General features: G+C 36.3%; 1 protein-coding gene across 2 annotated transcripts in view; it reads right to left on the reverse strand.

The window, feature by feature from the left end:
- The window catches only part of REV3L (REV3 like, DNA directed polymerase zeta catalytic subunit), a 199,266-nt gene that overhangs the window by 19,714 nt on the left and 157,581 nt on the right, over positions 1 to 21,971 (reverse strand). For both annotated transcript variants that reach the window (XM_007451747.1, XM_007451748.1), the window contains 6 exons: positions 20,848 to 20,966; positions 16,369 to 16,510; positions 14,567 to 14,811; positions 13,528 to 13,636; positions 11,471 to 11,677; positions 2,465 to 2,574 (listed from right to left, as the gene is read on the reverse strand). In XM_007451747.1, coding sequence (XP_007451809.1) covers positions 2,465 to 2,574; positions 11,471 to 11,677; positions 13,528 to 13,636; positions 14,567 to 14,811; positions 16,369 to 16,510; positions 20,848 to 20,966 — 932 coding nt within the window. The remainder of the gene's footprint in view (positions 1 to 2,464; positions 2,575 to 11,470; positions 11,678 to 13,527; positions 13,637 to 14,566; positions 14,812 to 16,368; positions 16,511 to 20,847; positions 20,967 to 21,971) is intronic.

The following is a 21,971-nucleotide window of genomic DNA, read 5'->3' on the forward strand; positions in this document are numbered from 1 at the left end:
TCTTTCCCTCCACCAAGCATAAGCTTATTATCCCTAGAGCACTGCTTCTCAGTATGTTATCATTATTGTTCTCCCCCCAAAAAAGTTAAAAGTAAATTTAACAAGAGAAAGTAATTACTAAGGATTAAAATGTTGTTGGGTAGGGTTGACCTCTGTGGGGACAAAACCCACTGTACTTCTTTGCTCCTCGAGGACCAACTTGTGCGCTGCTGGGCAGTATTATTACCATTGAGAATGCTGCCCTAGAGTGAACTGCCCTCATACAGTGTATTTCAGTATACATTTGTTGAATGAATCAGATGGTGAATGGTGGTCAAAAGCTCTAATGATACTGCAGGGAATTCCCTGGCGGTCCAGTGGTTAGGACTCAGCGCTCTCACCGCCCAGGGCCTGGGTTCGATCCCTGGCCGGGGAACTAAAATCCCACAAGTCAGGCAGTGCAGCAAAAAAAAGATACTGCAAATCTGCAAATACAATTTCTTTCTTTCTTTTCCTTCTTTTCTCTCTCTCTCTCTCTCTCTCCCTCCCTCCCTTTCTTTCTTTCTGTCTATCTATCTATCCTGTTCAATCTATCTATCTATCTATCTATCTATCTATCTATCTATCTATCTGTCTATCCCGTGCTGTGTGGCACATGGGATCTTAGCTCCCCAACCAGGGATTGAACCAGTGCCCCCTGCATTGGGAGTGCAGAGTCTTAACCACTGGACTGCCAGGGAAGTCCCTACACTTTTGATTAGAGTAATAAAAACCTGTGATGTCTTATGTAGAGAGATATCAATTTATGGCTCCACTGCTAACTAGCTGGGCAATCTTAGACAAATTTCTTATTCCAGGGGAATCTGCTCTTAAGTAGCATCTGAGAATGTGCCCCCTAGGGTTTTCTCCCAACCCTTTTAGGTCATGAAAACTCCTGACTTAAAAGTCCTCTTCCAGGGCTTCCCTGGTGGCGCAGTGGTTTAGAGTCTGCCTGCCGATGCAAGGGACACAGGTTCGTGCCCCGGTCCGGGAAGATCCCACATGCTGCAGAGCGGCTGGGCCCGTGAGCCATGGCCGCTGAGCCTGCGCGTCCAGAGCGTGTGCTCCGCAACGGTAGAGGCCACAACAGTGAGAGGCTCGTGTACCGCAAAAAAAAAAAAAAAAAGTTCTCTTCCAGCTCTGACATTCTAAGTCTGTGTTTTTTGGTTTGTTTGAATTCCTAAAAATCTTACAGTCAGAATCATGCCAACTTCTGCTTCTGGGTGCGTGTTGTCAACTACTGACGTGCTTAAACCCTGAATTAAACTCAACAATTTAAAGTTTAACTTTCTCCTCTTCCCTAAATATTTTGTGAGGAGCTCTGCTAACAAGGTGAAAAACTATGTTCCAGTAATTTTTATTTTGCTAGACTATTCAGCAGAAGTGGTTTTACAGAGCAGTGAAATACCCAAAGTCAAAGTGAGAAGTGGCTTTTGACGGGGAACAGTAGAGACTATGGATAACTGGGGCCTGGATAACTTGAAACTATCCCCACCTGCTGATAATGAAACAGCTGCTATAGGAGGAAAGGTCTCATTCAGCATTAATATGATTATACTGATTGTATGTGCATTAAAAAACTGGAGAAGATTAAATGCTGTTTAAAGATTACCTAGAAGCTATTTTTAGTGATTAGAAGCATTATCTCTGCTTGCTCCATGGCACTGTAAAGTGATCAGAGCTCCTGAGGCAAGTGCTCTTAGAATGATCACACTGTGACTCTAAGCCTTCAATATGAAAAAATTTTCAGACTCTAAGAAATCTGCATAATACCTATATTCTAGAAAAATTTTAATAAGTCATATAAATAAGATGTTACATAAATAACTGGGCCCTGAAAAATATCAAAGCAAGCAAGCAGGCTGAGGTTATTCAGGATTCAAAGGCAATTCTATCCTTTGGATAGAATGGGCTTCAGGATGATGGGCTTTAGGAAGTCTGTGAGCCTTTGGAATCAAATGGAAAATGTATCTGGAATCTGCACTGTTTATAGAAGAAGGTCAACAGATTTTGGGGCCCAGTGAAAAGTTAACCACTCACATCTTTGGCAACTGTGGTTCAAAAACAGTCTGATTATTTTAAGATATATATTTAAATTCAGAGAGCTGCAGCTATCTGAGGGATTCTTCACATTAAAAGCTGTTTCTTTAAACAGATTAGACTCCTGTGTATGCAGTTTTTACAGATCCCTATCTACTTGGCTACCTGGAGGGATGCCTTGGGAATTTTCGCACTCTGTGGCTCAGGTCATATACATTTTCTGTCTCTTAAGATCATATCTGGTAAATCAGGACCTGTGTTAACTCCAATCACAAGATCATAAGGACTGAAAAGAACTTAGGTAGAACTCTATTTTTAGGAAAGATTACCCTTAAGCCATTTCAAACACTGAAAGGAGTATCTGAGGAGATGCAAGAAGACAACTACAAAACAGAAAGTTCATTACCTGTCAGTATCACCATATACAACCTTGGCACCCCATTTCTTGGTATCATTCACCAGTTTAATAGCTCGTTCCAAGGTTTCTCTGGCTTTGTGAACAATACTATCACCAACCTGTTGGTACAAACACATTGAAAATAATTTCTTAATGTAGTTTAGTATAAGACAACAGACTTTAATATATAATACTTAACTTTAATTATTATTTCTAAAAATGAAACAAGGAGAAAAGAACATTAAAAAAAACAAAAATCACCAGTGCCATCATTCTTGCTACAAGTACTCAAGAAGAAAATGAGATGAATGAATAATTTAAAAGAAACCAATCAATATACAGACTTGCCTGTGAGTGTATCAGTGAGTACAATGGACTGCACTATATACATAGCTACATTTGATCCTAGAAGAATAAGCCTTATTTATTCAAGGACTTTCTAAAATGCCTTTATAACCAACTAGGCAGGAAATTACACTATGTATGTGCATGTGTGTCTTTCAAAATTTTTCTGTTGGAGTGTTATGATCATTTCTTTCAGTATCAGTAAAGCTTATGCTGAACCTATATCTCAGTGATCGGTTATACATATTTTTTAGATGACACTAAATATTGATACAAGGAAAATGCATAATTATATGATAGAAAATATATTACAAGGGTTCAATTTAAATCAAGTAGGCAGATATATGTCTAAGTTCTTTCATTGGTGATTGAATTTTAACAATGATCATGGCATAAGTTGACAAAACAAGAAGATGGTGGATCTTGACAAATATGAGAAGCAGGCTAATTATATTTCATAGTTAAAGAACTTAAGGAGACTAGTATAGCACTGCTGCTTCATTTATCAAACTCATTAAAGCTAAGGGTTGGGGAAACTGCCATTCAGCATAAATGGAACATTACTTTTTAAAGTTTTAAAATAAGAATTATGCACTTTTTCTTTTGTGTTAAGACGCAAACAGTATTTATAATGATCTTTCTCCTTTTACTGTAAAGTTTGAATTATCTGAACTAAATGCAGGATTGAATAATACTTGTTTTAAAAGGCTGTTTAAAGTTGTTTACACAGGAAATATTAAGTGTATGAACAAAGGAATAAATAAAACACTGATAGCAGAAACTTAATTTGGGTTTTAAATTAAGATCATGAATCCTGTTGAGACCTTTAGTGCATGAGAAAACCTTGAGAATATGAACTATAGCCTAATACATTAAAAAAAAATCAGGTCATCTAATTGAAATTCAAGTTTGAATAAAATATTCAGTCTGTCATCTTTTGCCACTTTCACACAAGATAAAAATATGTGACAGCAAATAGCTAAATGGGTGAGCCATAGTGTTAGAGTCCAATATGCTTTTGAGATATACACATACAAATACACACATATACTGGTCCTAAATGTCTGCCTCCTGCTGTCTAGTCTGACCCATTTAAGCTATATCTGGAAGAGTCAGAACTCTTTTGCAGCTGGCCCTGAAGTCCATGCAGTGTGAAGGACTTAGAGACATGAGAGGGAGGGGCATGGGGGGGGGCAGTGGGAGAGAAGGAGTGGTAATTACATTAAAACTGATTCTGCTACTTTGTGTCATAGTTCCTAATTTGAAAAACATTACAGGGCCAAGAGACTGGATTTAAAAAGAGGAAATTAATTGATTTCACAATTCAGGCAATGGTTGGGATCCTGAAAAGTCATAATAAGAAAAATATTTAAAGTAAAAGTTCTCTGAAAAGAATGTTGGTAAGGATGTGGAGAGAAGGGAACCGCTCCTGCACTGTTGGTGGGAATGTAAATTGGTGCAGCCACTATGGAGAACAGTATGGAGGTTCCTCAAAAAATTAAAAGTAGAACAACATATGATCCAGCAATTCCACTTCTGGGTATTTATCTGAAGGAAACAAAAACACTAACTGGAAAAGATATTTGTATCCCCATGTTCACTGCAGCATTATTTATAATAGCCAAGACATGGAAACAAGCTAAGTGTCCACTGATGGATGAATGGATAAAGAAAATGGGGTTCATATACAATGAAATATTATTTAGCCATACAAAAGAAGGTAATCTTGCCGTTTGCAACAACGTGAATGGACGCTGAGAGTATTATGCTTAGTGAAGTAAGACAGAGAAAGACAAATACTTTATGATCTCACTTATACGTGGAATCTAAAACAAAAAAAAACCCCAAACCCCACTGAACTCATAGATACAGAGAACAGACTGGTGGTTGCCAGAAGCAGGAGGTGGCGGGGGGGGGGGGGGTGAAGGTGGTCAAAGGTACCAACTTCCAGTTATACAATAAGTCTTAGAAATGTAAGGTACAGCATGGTGACTATAGTTAATAATAATATTGTTTATTTTAAAGTTGCTAAGAGAGTAGATCTTAAAAGCTCTCATCACAAGAAAAGAACTATAACGATGTGTGGTGAGGGATGTTAACCAGACTTATTGTGGTCTAAATGATATTGATCATTTTGCAATATTACAAATATTGAATCATTATGTTGTATATTTGAAACTAATATAATGTGTTATATCAATTATATCTCACAAAAAAAGAAAGAAAAAGAGACAATGAACAGCCAGTTGAAAAAGTTGTCAGATATACATGTATGTGTATATACAGCTTTATCATGAACAGTAAATAGTTTAGGAGAAAAATGTGAACACATAAAATTTTTAATTTATGAAATAAACACATCGGTGACAGTGTTGAGCTGAGACAGAGACATTAACCTACAACTATTAGCTACACTACTCATTCTCTGCATTCTTATAGGAATTCTTGGTTACAAAGTCTTGTCCTTCTCTTTGATAGTCTAGATCTAGCATATTTTATGTGATCTTGGTGGTACTGTCAAATATTTTTGATTGTGTGTTCATTGAAGGAAAGCACACGGCCATAGTCAGTAGTCTATTTGCCTTTAAAGACAATAGCTTCCATTTTGACTCCACTGGAGCTAACTTTTGACATGTTCACGAGAGACCCTTTCTGTGATGCTGACAGCTTTTTCCACTAATGACTTCATAAATAAGTTAACATTATTAAATTGTGATGTTGGCATGTAAAGAAGGCCCAAACACAAGCTTGCAGTCATTAACCTCAGAATATCTGAAAAGTCCAGGGTCAAGGAGGCAGATGTTGCTTGGCATTCAGTTTTCAACATGTTAGGTAGTAGTGTACTTCCTGGCAGAACTCCACTCCTCAACTTCTATTGCCAGATCAAAACCCCCAAATTCTTATTCTAAGGTTAGGATACACACACACACACACACACACACACACATTTTTTTTTTGGTGGTACACGGGCTCTCACTGCTGTGGCCTCTCCTGTTGTGGAGCACAGGCTCCAGACGCGCAGGCTCAGCGGCCATGGCTCACGGGCCCAGCCGCTCTGCGGCATGTGGGATCTTCCCGGACCGGGGCACAAACTCGTGTCCCCTGCATCGGCAGGTGGACTCCCAACCACTGCACCACTAGGGAAGCCCTAGATTCATTTTTTTTTGCATGTGGATGTCCAGTTATACCAGCGCCATTTGTTGAAAACACTGTCTTTGCTCTACTGTATTGCGTTTGCTCCTCTGATAAAGATCAGTTGACTATATTTATGTGGGTCTATTTTTGGAATCACTGTTCTGTTCCATTGATCTACTTGTCTATTCTTTTGCCAATACTGCACTGCCTTGACTACTGTAGCTTTACAGTAAGTCAGTCCTCTGACTTTATTCTTCTGTAATACTATGTTGGCTATTCTTGAGTCTTCTACCTCTTCGTGTAAACTTTTTTTTTTGGCTGAGTAGCTTGTGGGATCCCAGTTCCCCAACCAGGGATTGAACCCAGGCTACAGCAGTGAAAGCCCCAAATCCTAACCACTAGGCCACCAGGGAATTCCCCTTCATGTAAACTTTAGAATCAGTCTGTCAATATCAACAAAATAACTTGCTGGGATTTTGACTGTGATTGCATTGAATCTATATGTCAATTTGGGATGAACTAACATCTTGACAATACTGAATCGTCTTAACCATGAACGTGGAATATCCTTCCATTTATTTAGTTCTTTGATTTCTTTCATCAGAGTTTTGGGATTTTCCTCATATAGATCTGGTACATATTTTGTTAGGTTTATACCGAAGTATTTCATTTTGGGGGGGTGCTAATATAAATGGTATTGTGTTTTTAATTTCAAATTCCACTTGTTCATTGCTGGTATACACTGTGTATTAACCTTGTATCCTGCAGCTCTGCTACATGATCGCTTATTAGTTCCAGGAGGGTTTTTTTGTGCATCATTTTTTTTGGATTTTCTGCATAGAGGATTATGTCATCTGGAAACAAAGACAGTTTTACCTTCCTTTCCAATCTGCATACCTTTTTTTTTTAAAGGTTTATTATTTATTGTATTGGCCGCATGGCACAGCATGTGGGTTCATAGTGCCCCAACCAAGGATTGAACCTGCACCCCCTACATTGGAAGTGTGGAGTCTTAACCACTGGACCGCCAGGGAAGTCTCCCAATCTGCATACCTTTTATTTCCTTTTGCCTGTTTTATTGCATTAGCCAGGACCTTCTAGTATGATGGTGAAAAACAGTGATGAGTTGGGACATCCTTGTCTTGTTCTTGACCTTAGTGAGAAAGCTTCAAGTTTCTCATAGTTAAGTATAATATGAGCCGTAGGTTTTTTGGTGGATATTCTCCATCAAACTGACAAAGTTATCCTCTATTCCTAGTCTCCTGTGAGTTTGTATCATGAATGGGTTTTGGGTTTTGTTAAGTGCCTTTTCTGTATGTTAACATGATCATGTGACTTTTCTTACTTAACCTGAATGTGATATGATGGCTCTCAGCTGATTTTTCAATGTTGAACCAACCTTGCATACTTGGAATAAATCTCACTTGGTTGTGGTGTACACTGTTTTTATACATTTTTGGATCTGATTTGCTAATATTCATTGAGGATTTTTACATCTATGTTCATGAGAGACATTGATCTGTAGTTTTCTTATAATGTCTTTGTCTGGTTTGGGTATTAGGGTAATTAGAATGAGTTAGCATCTTCTGCTAACACCTTCTGCTTGCATCTTCTGAAAGAGACTGTAGAGAGATGGTATAATTCTTCCATAAATGTTTGGTAGAATTTAGCAGTGAACCCATCTGGGTCTGGTGCTTTCTGTTTTAGAAGGCTATTAATTAATGATTCATTTTCTTTGATATAGGCCTACTCAGACTGCCTATTTCTTCTTGTACAAGTTTTGGCAGATTATGTCTTTCAAGTAATTGGTTCGTTCCATCTAGGTTATCAAATTTGTGTGCATAATATTCTTTTATTATCCTTTTAAAGTCCATGGAAACTGAAGTGATGTCCCCTCTTTTGTTTCTGATATTTGCAATTTGTGTACTCTTTTCTTTTTTTTTTTCTTTTCCTAGTTAGGCTGGCTAGAGATTTATTGATTTTATTGATCTTTTCAAAAGACCAGCTTTGGGGTTCTTTGAAAACATGAAATCAATTGAGAAAATTAATTTCACTGATTTCTGCTGTAATTTTTATTACTTCTTTTCTTCTGCTTACTTCGGATTTAATTTGTTCTTTTTCTGGTTTCCTAAGGTAAAAGCTTACTTGATGATTGCTTTTAGGTCTTTTTCCCACTAATATATGCATTCAATCTATAAATTTCCTAAGTACTGTTTTTGATGACTTCCACAAATTGTGATAAGCTGTGTTTTCATTTTCATTTAGTTCAAAATATTTAAAAATTTCTCTTGAGATTTTTTTTCTTTGACCCATGTGTTATTTAGAAATATGCTGCTTAATCTTTAAGTATTTGGGGGATTTTCTAGCTATCTGTTACTGATTTCTAGTTTAATTCCATTGTGATCTGAAAGCAGACATTGTATGATTTATTCTTTTAAAGTTGTTAAAGTGCTTTATGGCCCAGAATGTGGTCTATCTTGGTGCATGTTCCATGTGAGCTTGAGAAGAATATGTATTCAGCTGTTGTTGGATGAAGTAGTCTATAAATGTCCATTATATCCAGTTGATTATGTTGTTCAACTATGTCCTTCCTGATTTTATTTTCTATGTGTTGCCTTTGTTTTGTTCCTATTTTTATTTTCCACTCTTTTACTGCCTTTTGTGGTTTTGACTGTTTTATATGATTCTGTTTTCTCTCCTTCTTACACATTAGTTGTATTTTTTTTTAACTTTTTATAGTGGTTGCCCCCAATTTTGCAATATTTATATTTACTTAAAATATACCACTTTCAAAACCACTATACCACTTCATAGGTAGTGTGGGTACTTTATAATAAAATAATCCTAATCCCTTCCTCCCATTCCTTGTACCATTTGTTATTCATTTTACTTATATACACATGTATATAAACATAATCAAATACATTGTTGCTATTATTTTGAATAAATTGTTAATTGTTAGATCAATTAAGAATAAGAAAAATAAAAGTGTTTACCTTTCCTTATTCCTTCTCTGATGCTCTTCCATTCTTTTGTATTGATATAGGTTTCTGACCTATTATCATTTTCCCTCTCACTGAAGAGTTTCTTTTAGCATTTCTTGCAAGGCAGGTCTACTGCCAACAGATTCCCTCAATTTTTATTTGTCTGAGAAAAATCTTAATTTCTCCTTCACTTTTGAATGATAATTTTGTAGGGTACAGATTTCTAGTTGAAGGGTTTTCTCTCTTAACACTTTAAATAGTTTACTCCATTTTCTTCTTGCTTGCATGGTTTCTACGGAAAAGTTGGATATAATTCTTACCTTTGCTTCTCTATAAGCAAGGTGTTTTTTCCCTCTGGCTTCTTTCAGAATTTTTAATTTAGTGTTGATTTTCTGCAGTATGAAAATGATGTCCCTAGGTTTAGTTTTTTGGGCATTTATTCTGTTTGGTGTTCTCTGAACTTCCTGGATCTGTGGTTTCGTGCCTGACATTGATTTGGGGAAATTTTCAGTCATTATTGTTTCAGTATTTCTTCTGTTCCTTTCTCTCTTCTCCTTCTGGAATTCCTATTACATGTATGTTACACCTTCTGTAGTTGTCCCACAGTTTTAGGATATCTCTTTTTTTCAGTCTTTTTTTCTCTTTGTTTTTCAGTTTTAGCAGTTTCTACTAAGATTTCCTCAAGCTCCGAGATTCTTTTCTTAGCCATGTTCAGCGTAGTAGTCAGAAGCATTCTTCATTTCTGTTACAGGATTTTTGATTTCCAGCACTTCTTTTTGGTTATTTCTTAGAATTTCCACCTCTCTGCTTACATTGGCCATCTGTTCTTGCATGCTGTCTACTTTAGCTATTGGAGGGAGCTCTTAGCATCCTAATCATAGTTTTAGATTTGCAGTCTGATAATTCCAACATCCCTGCCTTATCTGAGTCTGGTTCTGATGCTTTCTCTGTCTCTTCAGACTGTGTTTTTTGGCTTTTAGTAAGTCTTGCAATTGTTTTTTGATAGCCAGACATGATGTATTGGGTAAACGGAACTGCTATAAATAGGCCTTTAGTAATGTGGTGGTAAGGTGTTGGGGGAGGGGAAGGGCTCCTTAGTCCTATGAGTAGGTCTCAGTCTTTCAAGTGAACCTGTGTCTCTGGACTGTAGACTTCACATGTGATTTTCAGTTTTTCACCCCACTTTGGTGGGACAGGATGACTAGAGTGGGCTGCAGTATTTTTTTTTCCATGTAGAAGGCTAGAGCAGTTGGAGCTGGATATTTCCCTTTTTCCAGGTCAGTTAGGCTCTGATAAAACTCCAGCAGGTTAAGCTCTGGTTAAATAGTTTCTCCTGAGGGCAGACTCTGTTAAAAACAGAATGCTCTGGTGTATTTCAAAATGGTTCTTTTCCTCTCTCTGTGCCAGAAGCACAAGGGAATTTTTCTCTGATATTCACTGTTAGAACCTGGTTGACCTCCTAGAGGTAAAATTCATAAAAGTGTGGGGACCCTGATGACTGGGTCCTTTGGAGTTTTTATCGCTCAGATTTGTCCACCCTGAGCCTCCAGCGATTCATTATTTATAGTTCGGTTTTCCCTACCATGGCACTGGTTCTCACAGAGATTTGTGCTCTTGATTTCTGCTCTGGTAAGTTGTGACTCTCTGTATACACTTGTTGGTCTCTTCAATTTTGGGGGCAGCAGTTTACCCTGTGACTTCACCTCTCTGACAGATCTGTCTGTTCAGCTTACTTGGTGTGAGGACAGAGTAGAGACTTTCAGTTTCTTACATGTTGGACATGAAACTGGAAGTCCCTTGCACAGGTTTTTGGAGTTTACTTTGCCTACTGTGAGCTCTGTGGGAACTTGATTCTTCCACTGCTTTTCCCTTATTGAACTACTGCAAATATGGTATACCACAATGCTCTAGCCTTCATTTGGCATGAAAAGATCATCAAGCAAACAAGCCTACTCTGTTCCTTTCCCAACCATTAGTAAATTATTATATTACTCTGTCATACTATACTGTATTCATGTCAAATTAACACCCTAATTTAGTAAATAACAAGAAATCAGTCTTGTTTAATGAAAAGTGTCTTTTAATTGCAACTACCACTGCAAAAGAAAGGTTCTGCTTTATATATGGAATGATTGTTTTTATTCTGACATTTGGAGAAGACAGATGAACTATCATCAGACCTCTATCAATACATTAAAAGGAATTATTTAGTACCAATGTTACTGTAAACAATGCTGTAAAGGCGGCACTGAAATCTCATGTCAGTAATTGGTTACAATAGGGTCATCCAGACTATGCAGAAATATGTGTATGCTAATTTCTAAAATTATCATTGAACAAAACAAAAAGAGTTCTCATAGAGAAAACACACAAATTCCTAAGAATATGTATATATCAATATATAAGTCCTGGTGTGAGAAAAACTGATCCTATGTTATGGAAATGAAACCCTTTTGTCTAAAGTTTCAAAACAAAATGGTTTAATGAATAGGCATTCATTTAATGCTGCTTTAGTCTCTTTTGAAAAAAACTATAGACTTATATCACTTACCTCAATGCATGGCATCCTCCCAGAAAAATTAGCAGCTGTGTAGCCAAATGTGACATTTGCTATCAGCTTAAGTCCTAGCTGACGTGCATCGAGCATTCGTGAAAGGGCTCTGTCTTGCTTGTAAGCCTTCATCGACTGCTTCACCATCAGTCTAGTCTTCAGAATCTCTTCGAGCATTCTTGGTAGCACACCCTTTCTTACTGAAGGCTATCATAAAGGAAAAAAAGAATGTTTAAATCCCTTAAACATTATAGATTTAGACAATTAAGAAGGAAGCACAAAGTATAACAATGGCCAACTGTCATGAATTGAAACATACGAACGGCCACAGGACAAGTGGCCATCAATATAAAATCATCACATTTTCTTTCTTTTGAAGAGGACTTTTCTCCTAAAACGTTCCTGTAATGTTTATAAATCTAATGTAGCACTACTATGTGAGTTCAGAGACCTCCAGGGAGGAGGATGCCAACTAGTACATAAGAGACCATATAATGAGTTCAGAGGGAAATTTTGTCAAAACTCTGATCCAAACCCCCACTCTTTCAGAAAGACACACGGGATTTGTATCACTCGTAACAAACCTCAGTTTTTAAAGATCTCATCCTAATGACCCCACACAGTAATCTGCATGGAACTCCATTTATCTACCTTGGAAGAATGAAGAGCTGGGTTGACTCTGCTGACATTCAAACCTGCAGTTCCAGGGACTCTAGGTATTTCAAATCTGATGCTTAGACCACTAAGCCATCCCCTCCGGCCTATATTTATTAGCAATCTGGAAGAGGGGATGAATAGTGAGGTGATAAAATTTGTTGATGCCAAAAAAAAAAAAAAATCATTTGTATTAATCAAGACTAGGGAGAATTTATGAGAACTCCACTAGGAATGAAAACCACAAAACAGTATTAACTCTGAAGATGATTCACAGACACGTGCAAGGTAATGCATGTTGGACTGAACAATTAAAACCTCAGGAATAGGATAATCACACTCCTGAATATTAGAAAATCTAGTTTTCATTAAGCTTTACACATTGGGTCAAAATGTAGATGCAAGTTCTTAAAATGCTGTTAAAGGGAGATAAAATAATAAGCTGCTAGATATGTGACAGTGGAAACATATTGTAACCTCTAATTCATTCTGTGTACCTTCTGAAGCAGCCATAATGTTTATATTAAGACATAATATATGTTATTATGTTAAAATGTAATATTTTCCAAAAAGTAATATATCATGAACTCACTTGGTAAAAATTTTCCTCATATCTAAATGGCTAATTTTATAGTACTCTTTAAACACAGCATCCTCTTACTGGTAGAGAACGATGATACTTTTGCTAAGTACACCAGAATGAATTTGAGGGCTAGTGGGGTCCATGCTACCACCACCAACCACCCTACCATCCCACAATTCTAGTACAGACTCACTGCTAAGGAAATAGAAAAGAAAGGAATGAAGTTGGCATATGAGAGGCAATATAATCTTCTCCTAGATCTCTTCCTATTTGTCTTTATTCATTTATGAGGCTTTTTTAGTTTCTTTTGAAGGGAGACAAAGGAGAGAAAAAAGGGACTCTGTTATTAGTTTGGGTATCTTTTTAAAAAATACAATCAATAAATACATTAGAATATCATTATTTCTAAGGCAGTCTTAATTTAAAATATATAAAACAATTAGTAAAGTATACACATTAAGGCAATTTTAATCTTTATAAGTTAACATTGTTGTGATCATAAAATAGCTACTTGAGCCTGCCAGATTCTAATAGAGGGCAGAAGGTATACAGGCACATTTATTTCTTGCAATAGTACATTAAAAGCTAAAATCTAATAATTAAACGATTTTAAACCTAAATTCATGCAAAACAAGATTACTATATTTTTAAAAAAATGATTAAAAAAATTTCTTAGTAGATTCCCTATATCTTTGACTTTGAGATAAGATATTGAAGCAAACTTTTTTTTTTTTTTGGTATTATATGCCAACAACATCTAAACGATCAGCTCTCCAAAGGTTAAGCCACAGTTGATACCTTTCATTTATAAGAGTATTACCTTGACAAAAGCTATTCCATTGGGGGACACTGTGATATCATGCCTAATTTGGTAAAGTAAATCTGGAGGTACTCTTAGAGAGGTACAGCCAAATTTGAACTCATCATACCTGTTAAGAAAAAAAAAAATTAAGCAAATACTTTCTCAAATCACAGAACAGAGATTTTAGGCAATTTTAGGAATCTTTCTAATTCTATTGGAAACTCATTTTTAAACATCTAAACATGAATTAATATACTTAGTAATATGTTTATTTGTTTAGTTACCAAAAAGCAGTTCTTCAAATATTAGAAACATTTCTTAAATAGCACTATCCTAAAGTACATGGGAAAAATCTATACTAAAATACCATATTTCAGCTCAACATATGACTACCTTACACTAAGTTCCCTAAAGAAAAATTTAAGCCTTAAGTAAAAAGTTTTCCAAATTCCTGTTCTTACTAAAAAGACAGAATTACCAATACAATTTCCATAAAAGCTTTCTATAAGGAGTGAATATACTTCAGACTAAAACTGTAACACTTGGTTTTAAATACACAGAAATCATTATAAAGGAAGACTGTATATTTCTTATGAGAAAAAATTTGGTTGACATGAGAAAATAAAATCTAACATTTGGCAATTTAACTATTTTTTTTAGAAAACGAACTATTTCTAAGAAAAGTCAAGAGGTCATAGCTGAAGTTGTAAGATCATAATCCTCAAACTGTTCCACTGAAAAGTGATTTATACCAACAAATTAAATATAACTCTTATTTAAAAAGAGATATACACGAAGATGGAACAGATAAATTGGCTGATCGTATTCACAATCTTCTTCGTGTGAGTTATTCATCCATGATGCTCAATCAGTCATACGGTGATCCATGTTAATTAATTAGTAAGGTAACTACAAAGAGCGGACTAGATGTGCTACAGCCCATTCATCTTGCTCGTAAGGGCAGTCTCATGTGCAAAGAGGCACTCAAAGAAATTCTAATTTTAGTAAGAAATACAAAGTACAACAAAGTAATTTGAAAATATGAAAAAAAACTTACTTCCCCAAGTTTTCCACATGGCCAAGGCAGGTGGAGAAACAGTAGTTGTATGCAATCACAATAGAAGGATACAGTGACTGGAAATCCAAAACGAGAACAGAGTTGCTATAGAAACGAGATTCAGGCTCCATAATTAGAGGAACACACTGTGGAGCTCTCATCTGGGATCTTTGCTGTACACTAGGTGTCACAGGAATATAGTTCATTGGTTTAGCAATACGCAACATCATTGATTCCACACGGTACTGCAGGCAGAGAGGTAGAAGTAGGGAATCATTTGGGGGATGTTTTGCTCTTCAAAATACGGCTGTAAGACTTTTCCTACAACACAGTTACATAATGTTGGTTATTTAATCGGCTTTCAGGTATCAGAAGGGAACCCTTCGTAAGTCCTTTTCCTATTCCCATAACTTTTATACAAACTGCAAAATATGTCAGATAACTTACACAATAAGTTATTTTTGAAAAGACAGACACAATTAGATTTCTTTTAATATTTAAAGATAGCAATATCATAATAAACAGATGTAGAAGAGACATGTAGAAGAGACAGTTGTACAATTTGACAATTTCATTTAAAAAGTTGGCCAATAATCTTTGACAATTTTATTTGGGAAAATTAGAGAATGGGGGTCAGGACACTTGAGATGGGTAAACGTTATCTCAATTTCCCAAGAAGGAACACAGGATTCCAAAACTGAAAGGTAGTCAGGTTAATACTGGTCCCTCACAAAAATTAATCAGTTACTGATTGTTTATAATAACTGCTATAAAGCAGACGGTTTATAGTTTAGAAAAAGAAAGCACTCACAAGAACTAGCATGGGTTCACTGAAGTATTCTGATGTGGTTTTAAAGTATCTTTGCCTTTTATTATAAGCCAGATCAAATAGTTTTTAAAACTTGTGGGAGTATAAATAAGTAAAATAAATAGCTTTATAAGCTATTTAATAATAGCAATAAAATTAAATACAGCAAGAGGTAATGCCAAAGTAGTCAGCGCTCTAGTTTTGCTATATTTACTGAATTGGTAGATTGGGGGAATGTTATAGATATAAAATAATTAAAATAATTAAAATAAAAGATTTTACGAGATTAAGGAAACTAAGCAATTTAATGTAGTATCCTGGATGGCTAGCACAGTGTTTATTTAACACACTAAAAGTATTCAAATAAACATATGTGGAATAAAAGCATGAAACCATTTTCAGCAAGGCATTTAAACAAAAATCTTTCATTATATCCTTGGGAAACTAGTTAGAAAGAGATGAGTTAAATGGCTTCCAAGCTCCCATTTTTCTTTAACATTAAAAAAAAGTAATACAGCCCACTTATGTTGATTCCCAAATCCTCCTTCTTCTTTTTTTTTATATTAAAGTTATCTGCTGGGAGTTGGAACAGCCAAAAGTAGGAATGTAAAACAAAAGAGAGGTAGACTTTCTTTGTTGCATCTCCAAGTTCTGAGCGGCCTTTCAAGTCATCCCTAATCACACTGACGGTATTCAGGAACATAATACCATCCTCAAGGGCATAACCATTTATTTTCTTATTATCATGCAAAACTCAGCAGTGGCCAAAAAATTGGTGTGGAGAAAAAATAAAAAGCAGAGCTGTTAAGTGAATTAAAGCTTTTCCAGAAAATGAAATTACAAGATTTGATTAACTAGCTACATGTATATATTAGTTGGTACCAGACAGAAAGTTAAAAAAAAAAAAAAAAAAATCAAATCACTTCAGACATCTCAAAAGTACGTATATCATTGACACAGAACTTTCAGGTGTGCAAGAAAATTGATTTCCTACCTGTGAACCCCTTGTCAGTACATGTAAAAACTGAATGCCAAAAAGTCTAGCCATTTCACTGGTTTTCCCAATCAGGTCCAGCTGTTCTAACATTTGGAGATTTCCACGGACACGGCTAATGTAATGATCAACCATTTTCCATCTGTTAAAAGAGAATCCATGCTATGAACGTTTGGAAAAATTTGTATACTTGAAACTAGTACTGTTTTCATTATGTCAAAAACTACCTATTAAAAGTGAGGTTATTTACGGAGGGAGTCATGATCGAGCCTTTAGCAAAGTACGTTAATGAGTTAAACATTAGAAAATTTCAGATATTTCAAGGGCATAAAACCTAGTGAAAACATGTAAAGTTTAAAATAATGCTTGTGATAAGGTGGTAAGACTAAGGATAATTATTTTCAACATTTTGCTTGATTTTACTCTATTTTTATTATAAAAAATTAACACTGTCTCTTAGATGTCACTGCTAATGATGCAATAATTATACAATTATAATTATGCTATTTATAGGCTTTTAAAAAACATGTAGGCTTTGGGTTATCACTGTTAATACCAGTCTAAAAAAAAGTATGCACTGGTGTCTTATGGAAAGAAACAGAGCAATTTGGTGAAGATTTAGAAAAATCAGGAAAATAATTTTATTTATTATTATTATTATTTTTTTTTGCAGTATGTGGGCCTCTCACTGTTGTGGCCTCTCCCGTTACAGAGCACAGGCTCTGGATGCGCAGGCTCAGTGGCCATGGCTCACGGGCCCAGCTGCTCCACGGCATGTGGGATCTTCCTGGACTGGAGCACGAACCCGTGTCCCCTTCATCGGCAGGCGGACTCTCAACCACTGCGCCACCAGGGAAGCCCCCGTATCACATTTTAATATGTATTTTTTTTAGATCATTCACGTGATCCTTCAATAATACATATAGCCAAATGTAAAGCTTAAGATAATGCATTATGTGTGGATTCAGTTCCTTTAAATATGTTAAGTCCAATTCTCGATTTCACTTGGCAAAAACATACATATCCTAGATAATACCTAATTAGAGGTAGCAAAATATACATTTAGAGCATTCTAGGGTATATAAACAAACCACCAAATGTAGTTTTCAATGTTAAGTTTAATATCAAGTTTCATTTTATTTATTGGTATATAACTTCTTCTAAGCTTCTGTTTCTATAAGGCTTTGATCATAAGCTCAGTGCTTTCTGTGATTTCACGTCACTTCCTTGAGATTCCTTAAGAGACTGGAGAATAAGTTGACATGCTCAGAAAGCAGTTTTCCCAAATATATCAAATTGTTTTTAAGGCTAGACCTTCCTATCCTCTCCATGATATGGCCTTACAATTCAATAAGCAGAGCTTCATTCATTTCAAACATCAGATACATTAATTTTAGGACTGTGTTCTTTATACAGCTATTTTCTAAGCTTATTACTATCCATTTTACCTTTAACCTAAGGAACAGTAGAGGTGGGAACTTTCAGTTCTGATTACAGTAGAGTAACTGGTACTAGACTAGCCCTCCTGGATAAAAGAGTTAAGGTAATTGTTTTTGGGCAATGAACAATAGGTAATGTAGGGCCATGCTCCTTGAGAGAAGGGAAACTCATGAGGTGAACCCCAGCCTTCATGGAGATAATTTTCTAAACACGGTGCAATGTGCTAGTCTGAGCAGAGCTGGCTATACTGCTAAGCTGAGGAGGCAGGGATCAGAGTTCAGGCAGCTGCCGCTGGGGTCTGTGGGACAGGGCACCTGTGCAAGGGGCAGGGCTTAGCATTTAGAAGTAAGGTGGGACCTCCCTGTGAGTAACTGGCCCAGGGCTATGCTGAAAATGAGCAGGAGGAAACCACAGGAGGCTTACTAGAGAGTAGCTGCTGTGGGCTTGAGTTTGGAACAGAACTTGTTAGATAGTGTTGCAGTTGGAGGTCTAGCCATGCCAGAGTGGAGAGACTTCATTACCTCCTTGTTAACAACCTGGGCATCCAGCTGAGAGCTCAGAAAAACCACGCCTTAGGAGTAAGGCAGAGTAAAGCCAACTGCAGACAAACCTAAAACCAAGCACTAACAATAGGCACATGGGGTAGAATCTGGAGACTGAATCTTGTCAAGTTGGAGGGGCTTAGGAAACACTTTGGGCTTTTCAGAAATCCACCTTAACAAAGCACAAAAACCAGGTCTGCACAAGTTCAAGGTGATCAGCCAATAACTGAATTGCCTACTAGGCAAACATAAACATGCTTCAGAGGAAGATAAAATCCAGAATCTGTACAACAGAACATGAGCAATATCCATTACATAATCATGCAAAGAAACAAAAAAATATGACCCACATTTAAGAAAAAAAGCAGTCAACAGAAACTAATACAGAGATGGCCAGGTGTTGGATTTAGTAACAGATAACATATAGATATGTTCAAAAATCTAAAGAAAAGATATTCAAGAAGTTAAAAGAAAAATGTAATCTTAATGAGTTAACCAATGGTGAAATCCACTAAATATGGAAACTATCAAAAGAAAGAACCAAATGAGAATTCAGGGACTAAAAATAACTGAAATACAAAATTTATTCGTTATTCTTTTTTTTTTTTTTGGCCGCACTGTGGGGCATGCAGGATCTTAGTTCCCTGACCAGGGATCAGACCTGTGCCCCCTGCAGAGGAAGTGCAGAGTCCTAACCAATGGACAGCCAGGGAAGTCCCTATTGATTGTTCTTAACAGCAGGTTGGTGATGACAGAAGAAAGTTAGTAAAGTTAAAGATAGGCCATTAGAAAAAAGACTGAAGAAAAATGTACAGAGCCTCAAGGGTCTATGGGACACTGTCAAATAGAATAATATACATAGTGATTATTGAGACCATCAGTAAGTTGAGGTTATAAAAAAATCAGGTGAACTAAATTTCATACGTAACAAACCCTTAGAAGAACAGATAGGACATATAACCTATTTCATCTTTGGCAGAGAACAGGAGGGAGATGCAACGGCCATAAAAGCAGGTAAGAATGAAATTGTTAATGTGTTAATAAATTCTTAAAGGTCATGTATGGGCTAGCATGACAATTTAGAATCACTGGAAGCCCTAGACACCAGGGAAATCTTTTTCCACAAGCCTCCACCAAGTGCTCACGAGAAAGACTGGGGGCAGGACAGTGCACACAGGAATAAAACCCTGCAACTTCTTCCAGCCCTTCTCTTACATGAAGCAAAGCCTTGAGCTGCTGTGGGACCAGCAAGAAATTCTCCAATCCTTAGGGTTTATGCAAAGATCCATTATCTCTGGGAAGAGAAGAGATGCAAAAGATGTTTACGGCTGGGAGGGGGTAGTAGTAAAAGCTGCACCCGAGGGAAGGCAGGAAACCTCCCCTGTTCCAACCATGGGCCTTGTACCAAGTAAGAAACAGTAGCTGTCTACCACTGGGAAAGGGGCAGGAAACTTTCCCATCAGAGATTCCAGGCAAAGACACACCACTCCTGGGGAAGGAGTAGAAGCATAAGCCATGTTCCTCTGTGGAAGAGTCAGGAAACCTGCTTGGGCCAGGACCTGGCAGTGATACAAAGCAGAGGTCTATCCCCACTGTGGGAAGAGCAGGATTTTTTTAAAGTTTAAAAATATTCTAGGCTTCTGCTATTAAACCATATTACCACATCCATAAAGTTGAGGTAGATGGTGCATTTTATATATATATATATATATATATATATATATATATATATTGCATACACTGGAAAAAGGAGAACAAATGTTGATTTCTCATCAGAAATAATGAAGGCCAGAAGAAAAGGGAATTTAAAGCAGTGAAAGAAAAATAATTCTCAAACCCAGGATTAGTGAAAATATCATTCAAAAATAAGGGTGAGATAAAGAAAGACATTTTCAGATAAATAAAGGCTGAGAGAATTTCTTGCCAGCAGTCTTCCCCTAGAAGAACTGCAAAGAAAACAATTTAGCACTTTCTTCAATGAAAATGTATGTTCACACAAAGCCCTGCATACAGTTTAATTCATAATAGCTTCAAACCAGAAACAACTCAACTGTCCATCAACAGGTGACTGGATAAATTGTAGTATACTCATACAATTGAATATTATTTAGTAATAGGAACAAACTCTGGTTCATGCAACAACATGGTTGCATCTCAAAAAACATGCTGAGTTTCTTGAAAGAAGACAGACACAAAGTGGTAGACTGTAAATCTAATAATACAAAGTTCTAAAACTGACAAAACTAATCTATAGTAATAGAAATTAAATTCATACTTACCTGGGTGGTTAAGGAATAGGTAGATTAACTACAAAGCTATATAAGGAAATTTTCTGGGTGTTAGAAATGTTCTTTATCTTGATTGGGGTAGTGATTACAGGGTGTATACATTTTTCAGAGTCATTGCACAATATACTTTAAACGTGTGCATTTTATTGTATATAAATTATACTCCAACAAAAAGAGATATTATCCTCTTCAGAGTTATAAAACATTACCTGTATAGATCTGTCTTGTTATCAAACCAATCTGATAAGACTCGAAAAGTAAAGAGGGGAAAACGCTGATGAAGAACATGAAAGCTCACATTTTCAAAGGTGTAGTTAGTTAGAGCCACCTAAGGAAAGAAAAGGAAAACTCCATTATAATAATGCTCATACTTACATGCAAATGGGGTTCTAAAAAATCCTAAATATTATTTCTAACTTTTCATAGTAGATATGAAAGCTACTTGTAAAAATGATTCGTGTTACTACTGAATCATAATTAATTTAAAACTATGTATATATAGCCTACTGGACAGAAATGTTTGTAATAAATTAATATTTAATTAGAAAAATAATCAGACCTGAAGAGGTTCAACTTGGTCATATAATACTTACTTTAGAGATCCCAGTTCTTATCACTTCTCTTTATACTCTATGCCAATACAAATACTGACAAACAGAAGCACTGTCAAGCAAGTTAATTTTTTGTTCTTTCCGTACTTACTTTTTGATCCTGGATGACATGCTGATTAACAGGCTCCCACAGATTTGAGGATGAGTTATCTAGTTAAAGGCAGGCATTCATCCTGCTCCCAAGAATTACATCAGTACTAAGACCCAATATATGGACATTATAGAGTCAATTTCATTCCAAAAGTAAAAGATTAAAAAGAAATGACAATGTTTCCCATCTTCAAAATATGTAGGTGAAAGCTGTGTTACTGGGAGAAGAATACTGAAAAAGTGTCCAAATTCATAAAACATACCTCTAGCTAGATGATCTCTCAAATACCTACAAGGCACAAGCAGTCTAAACAATGGCAGGTATTTCAGTGTAAAATGGAAATTAAGGAACCAGTAGTCACCATTCTTAGGTCAGCTCGAGGTTCTGAGGAATAGTTCAAACAGCACTTCACATTTGTATATTACAATTTTAAACTATATTCTTTTCCACTTCTACAATCCAGCAAGTACAAAACAGGGATTGAATGTTAAGCTCATCTCAGTGCAGTGACCCCCCCAAAAATGGTCTTCTTTATCTACAATTTCTATCAATCTCCAGAACAACAGCATCAGAATGTGGCATACTTCGGAGTATGTGTATGTACTTACACTTAGACACACAGACACACACA

Source organism: Lipotes vexillifer, unplaced genomic scaffold (assembly GCF_000442215.2).
Source record: "Lipotes vexillifer unplaced genomic scaffold, Lipotes_vexillifer_v1.1 scaffold1266, whole genome shotgun sequence".
NCBI classification, from domain to species: Eukaryota; Metazoa; Chordata; class Mammalia; order Artiodactyla; family Lipotidae; genus Lipotes; species Lipotes vexillifer.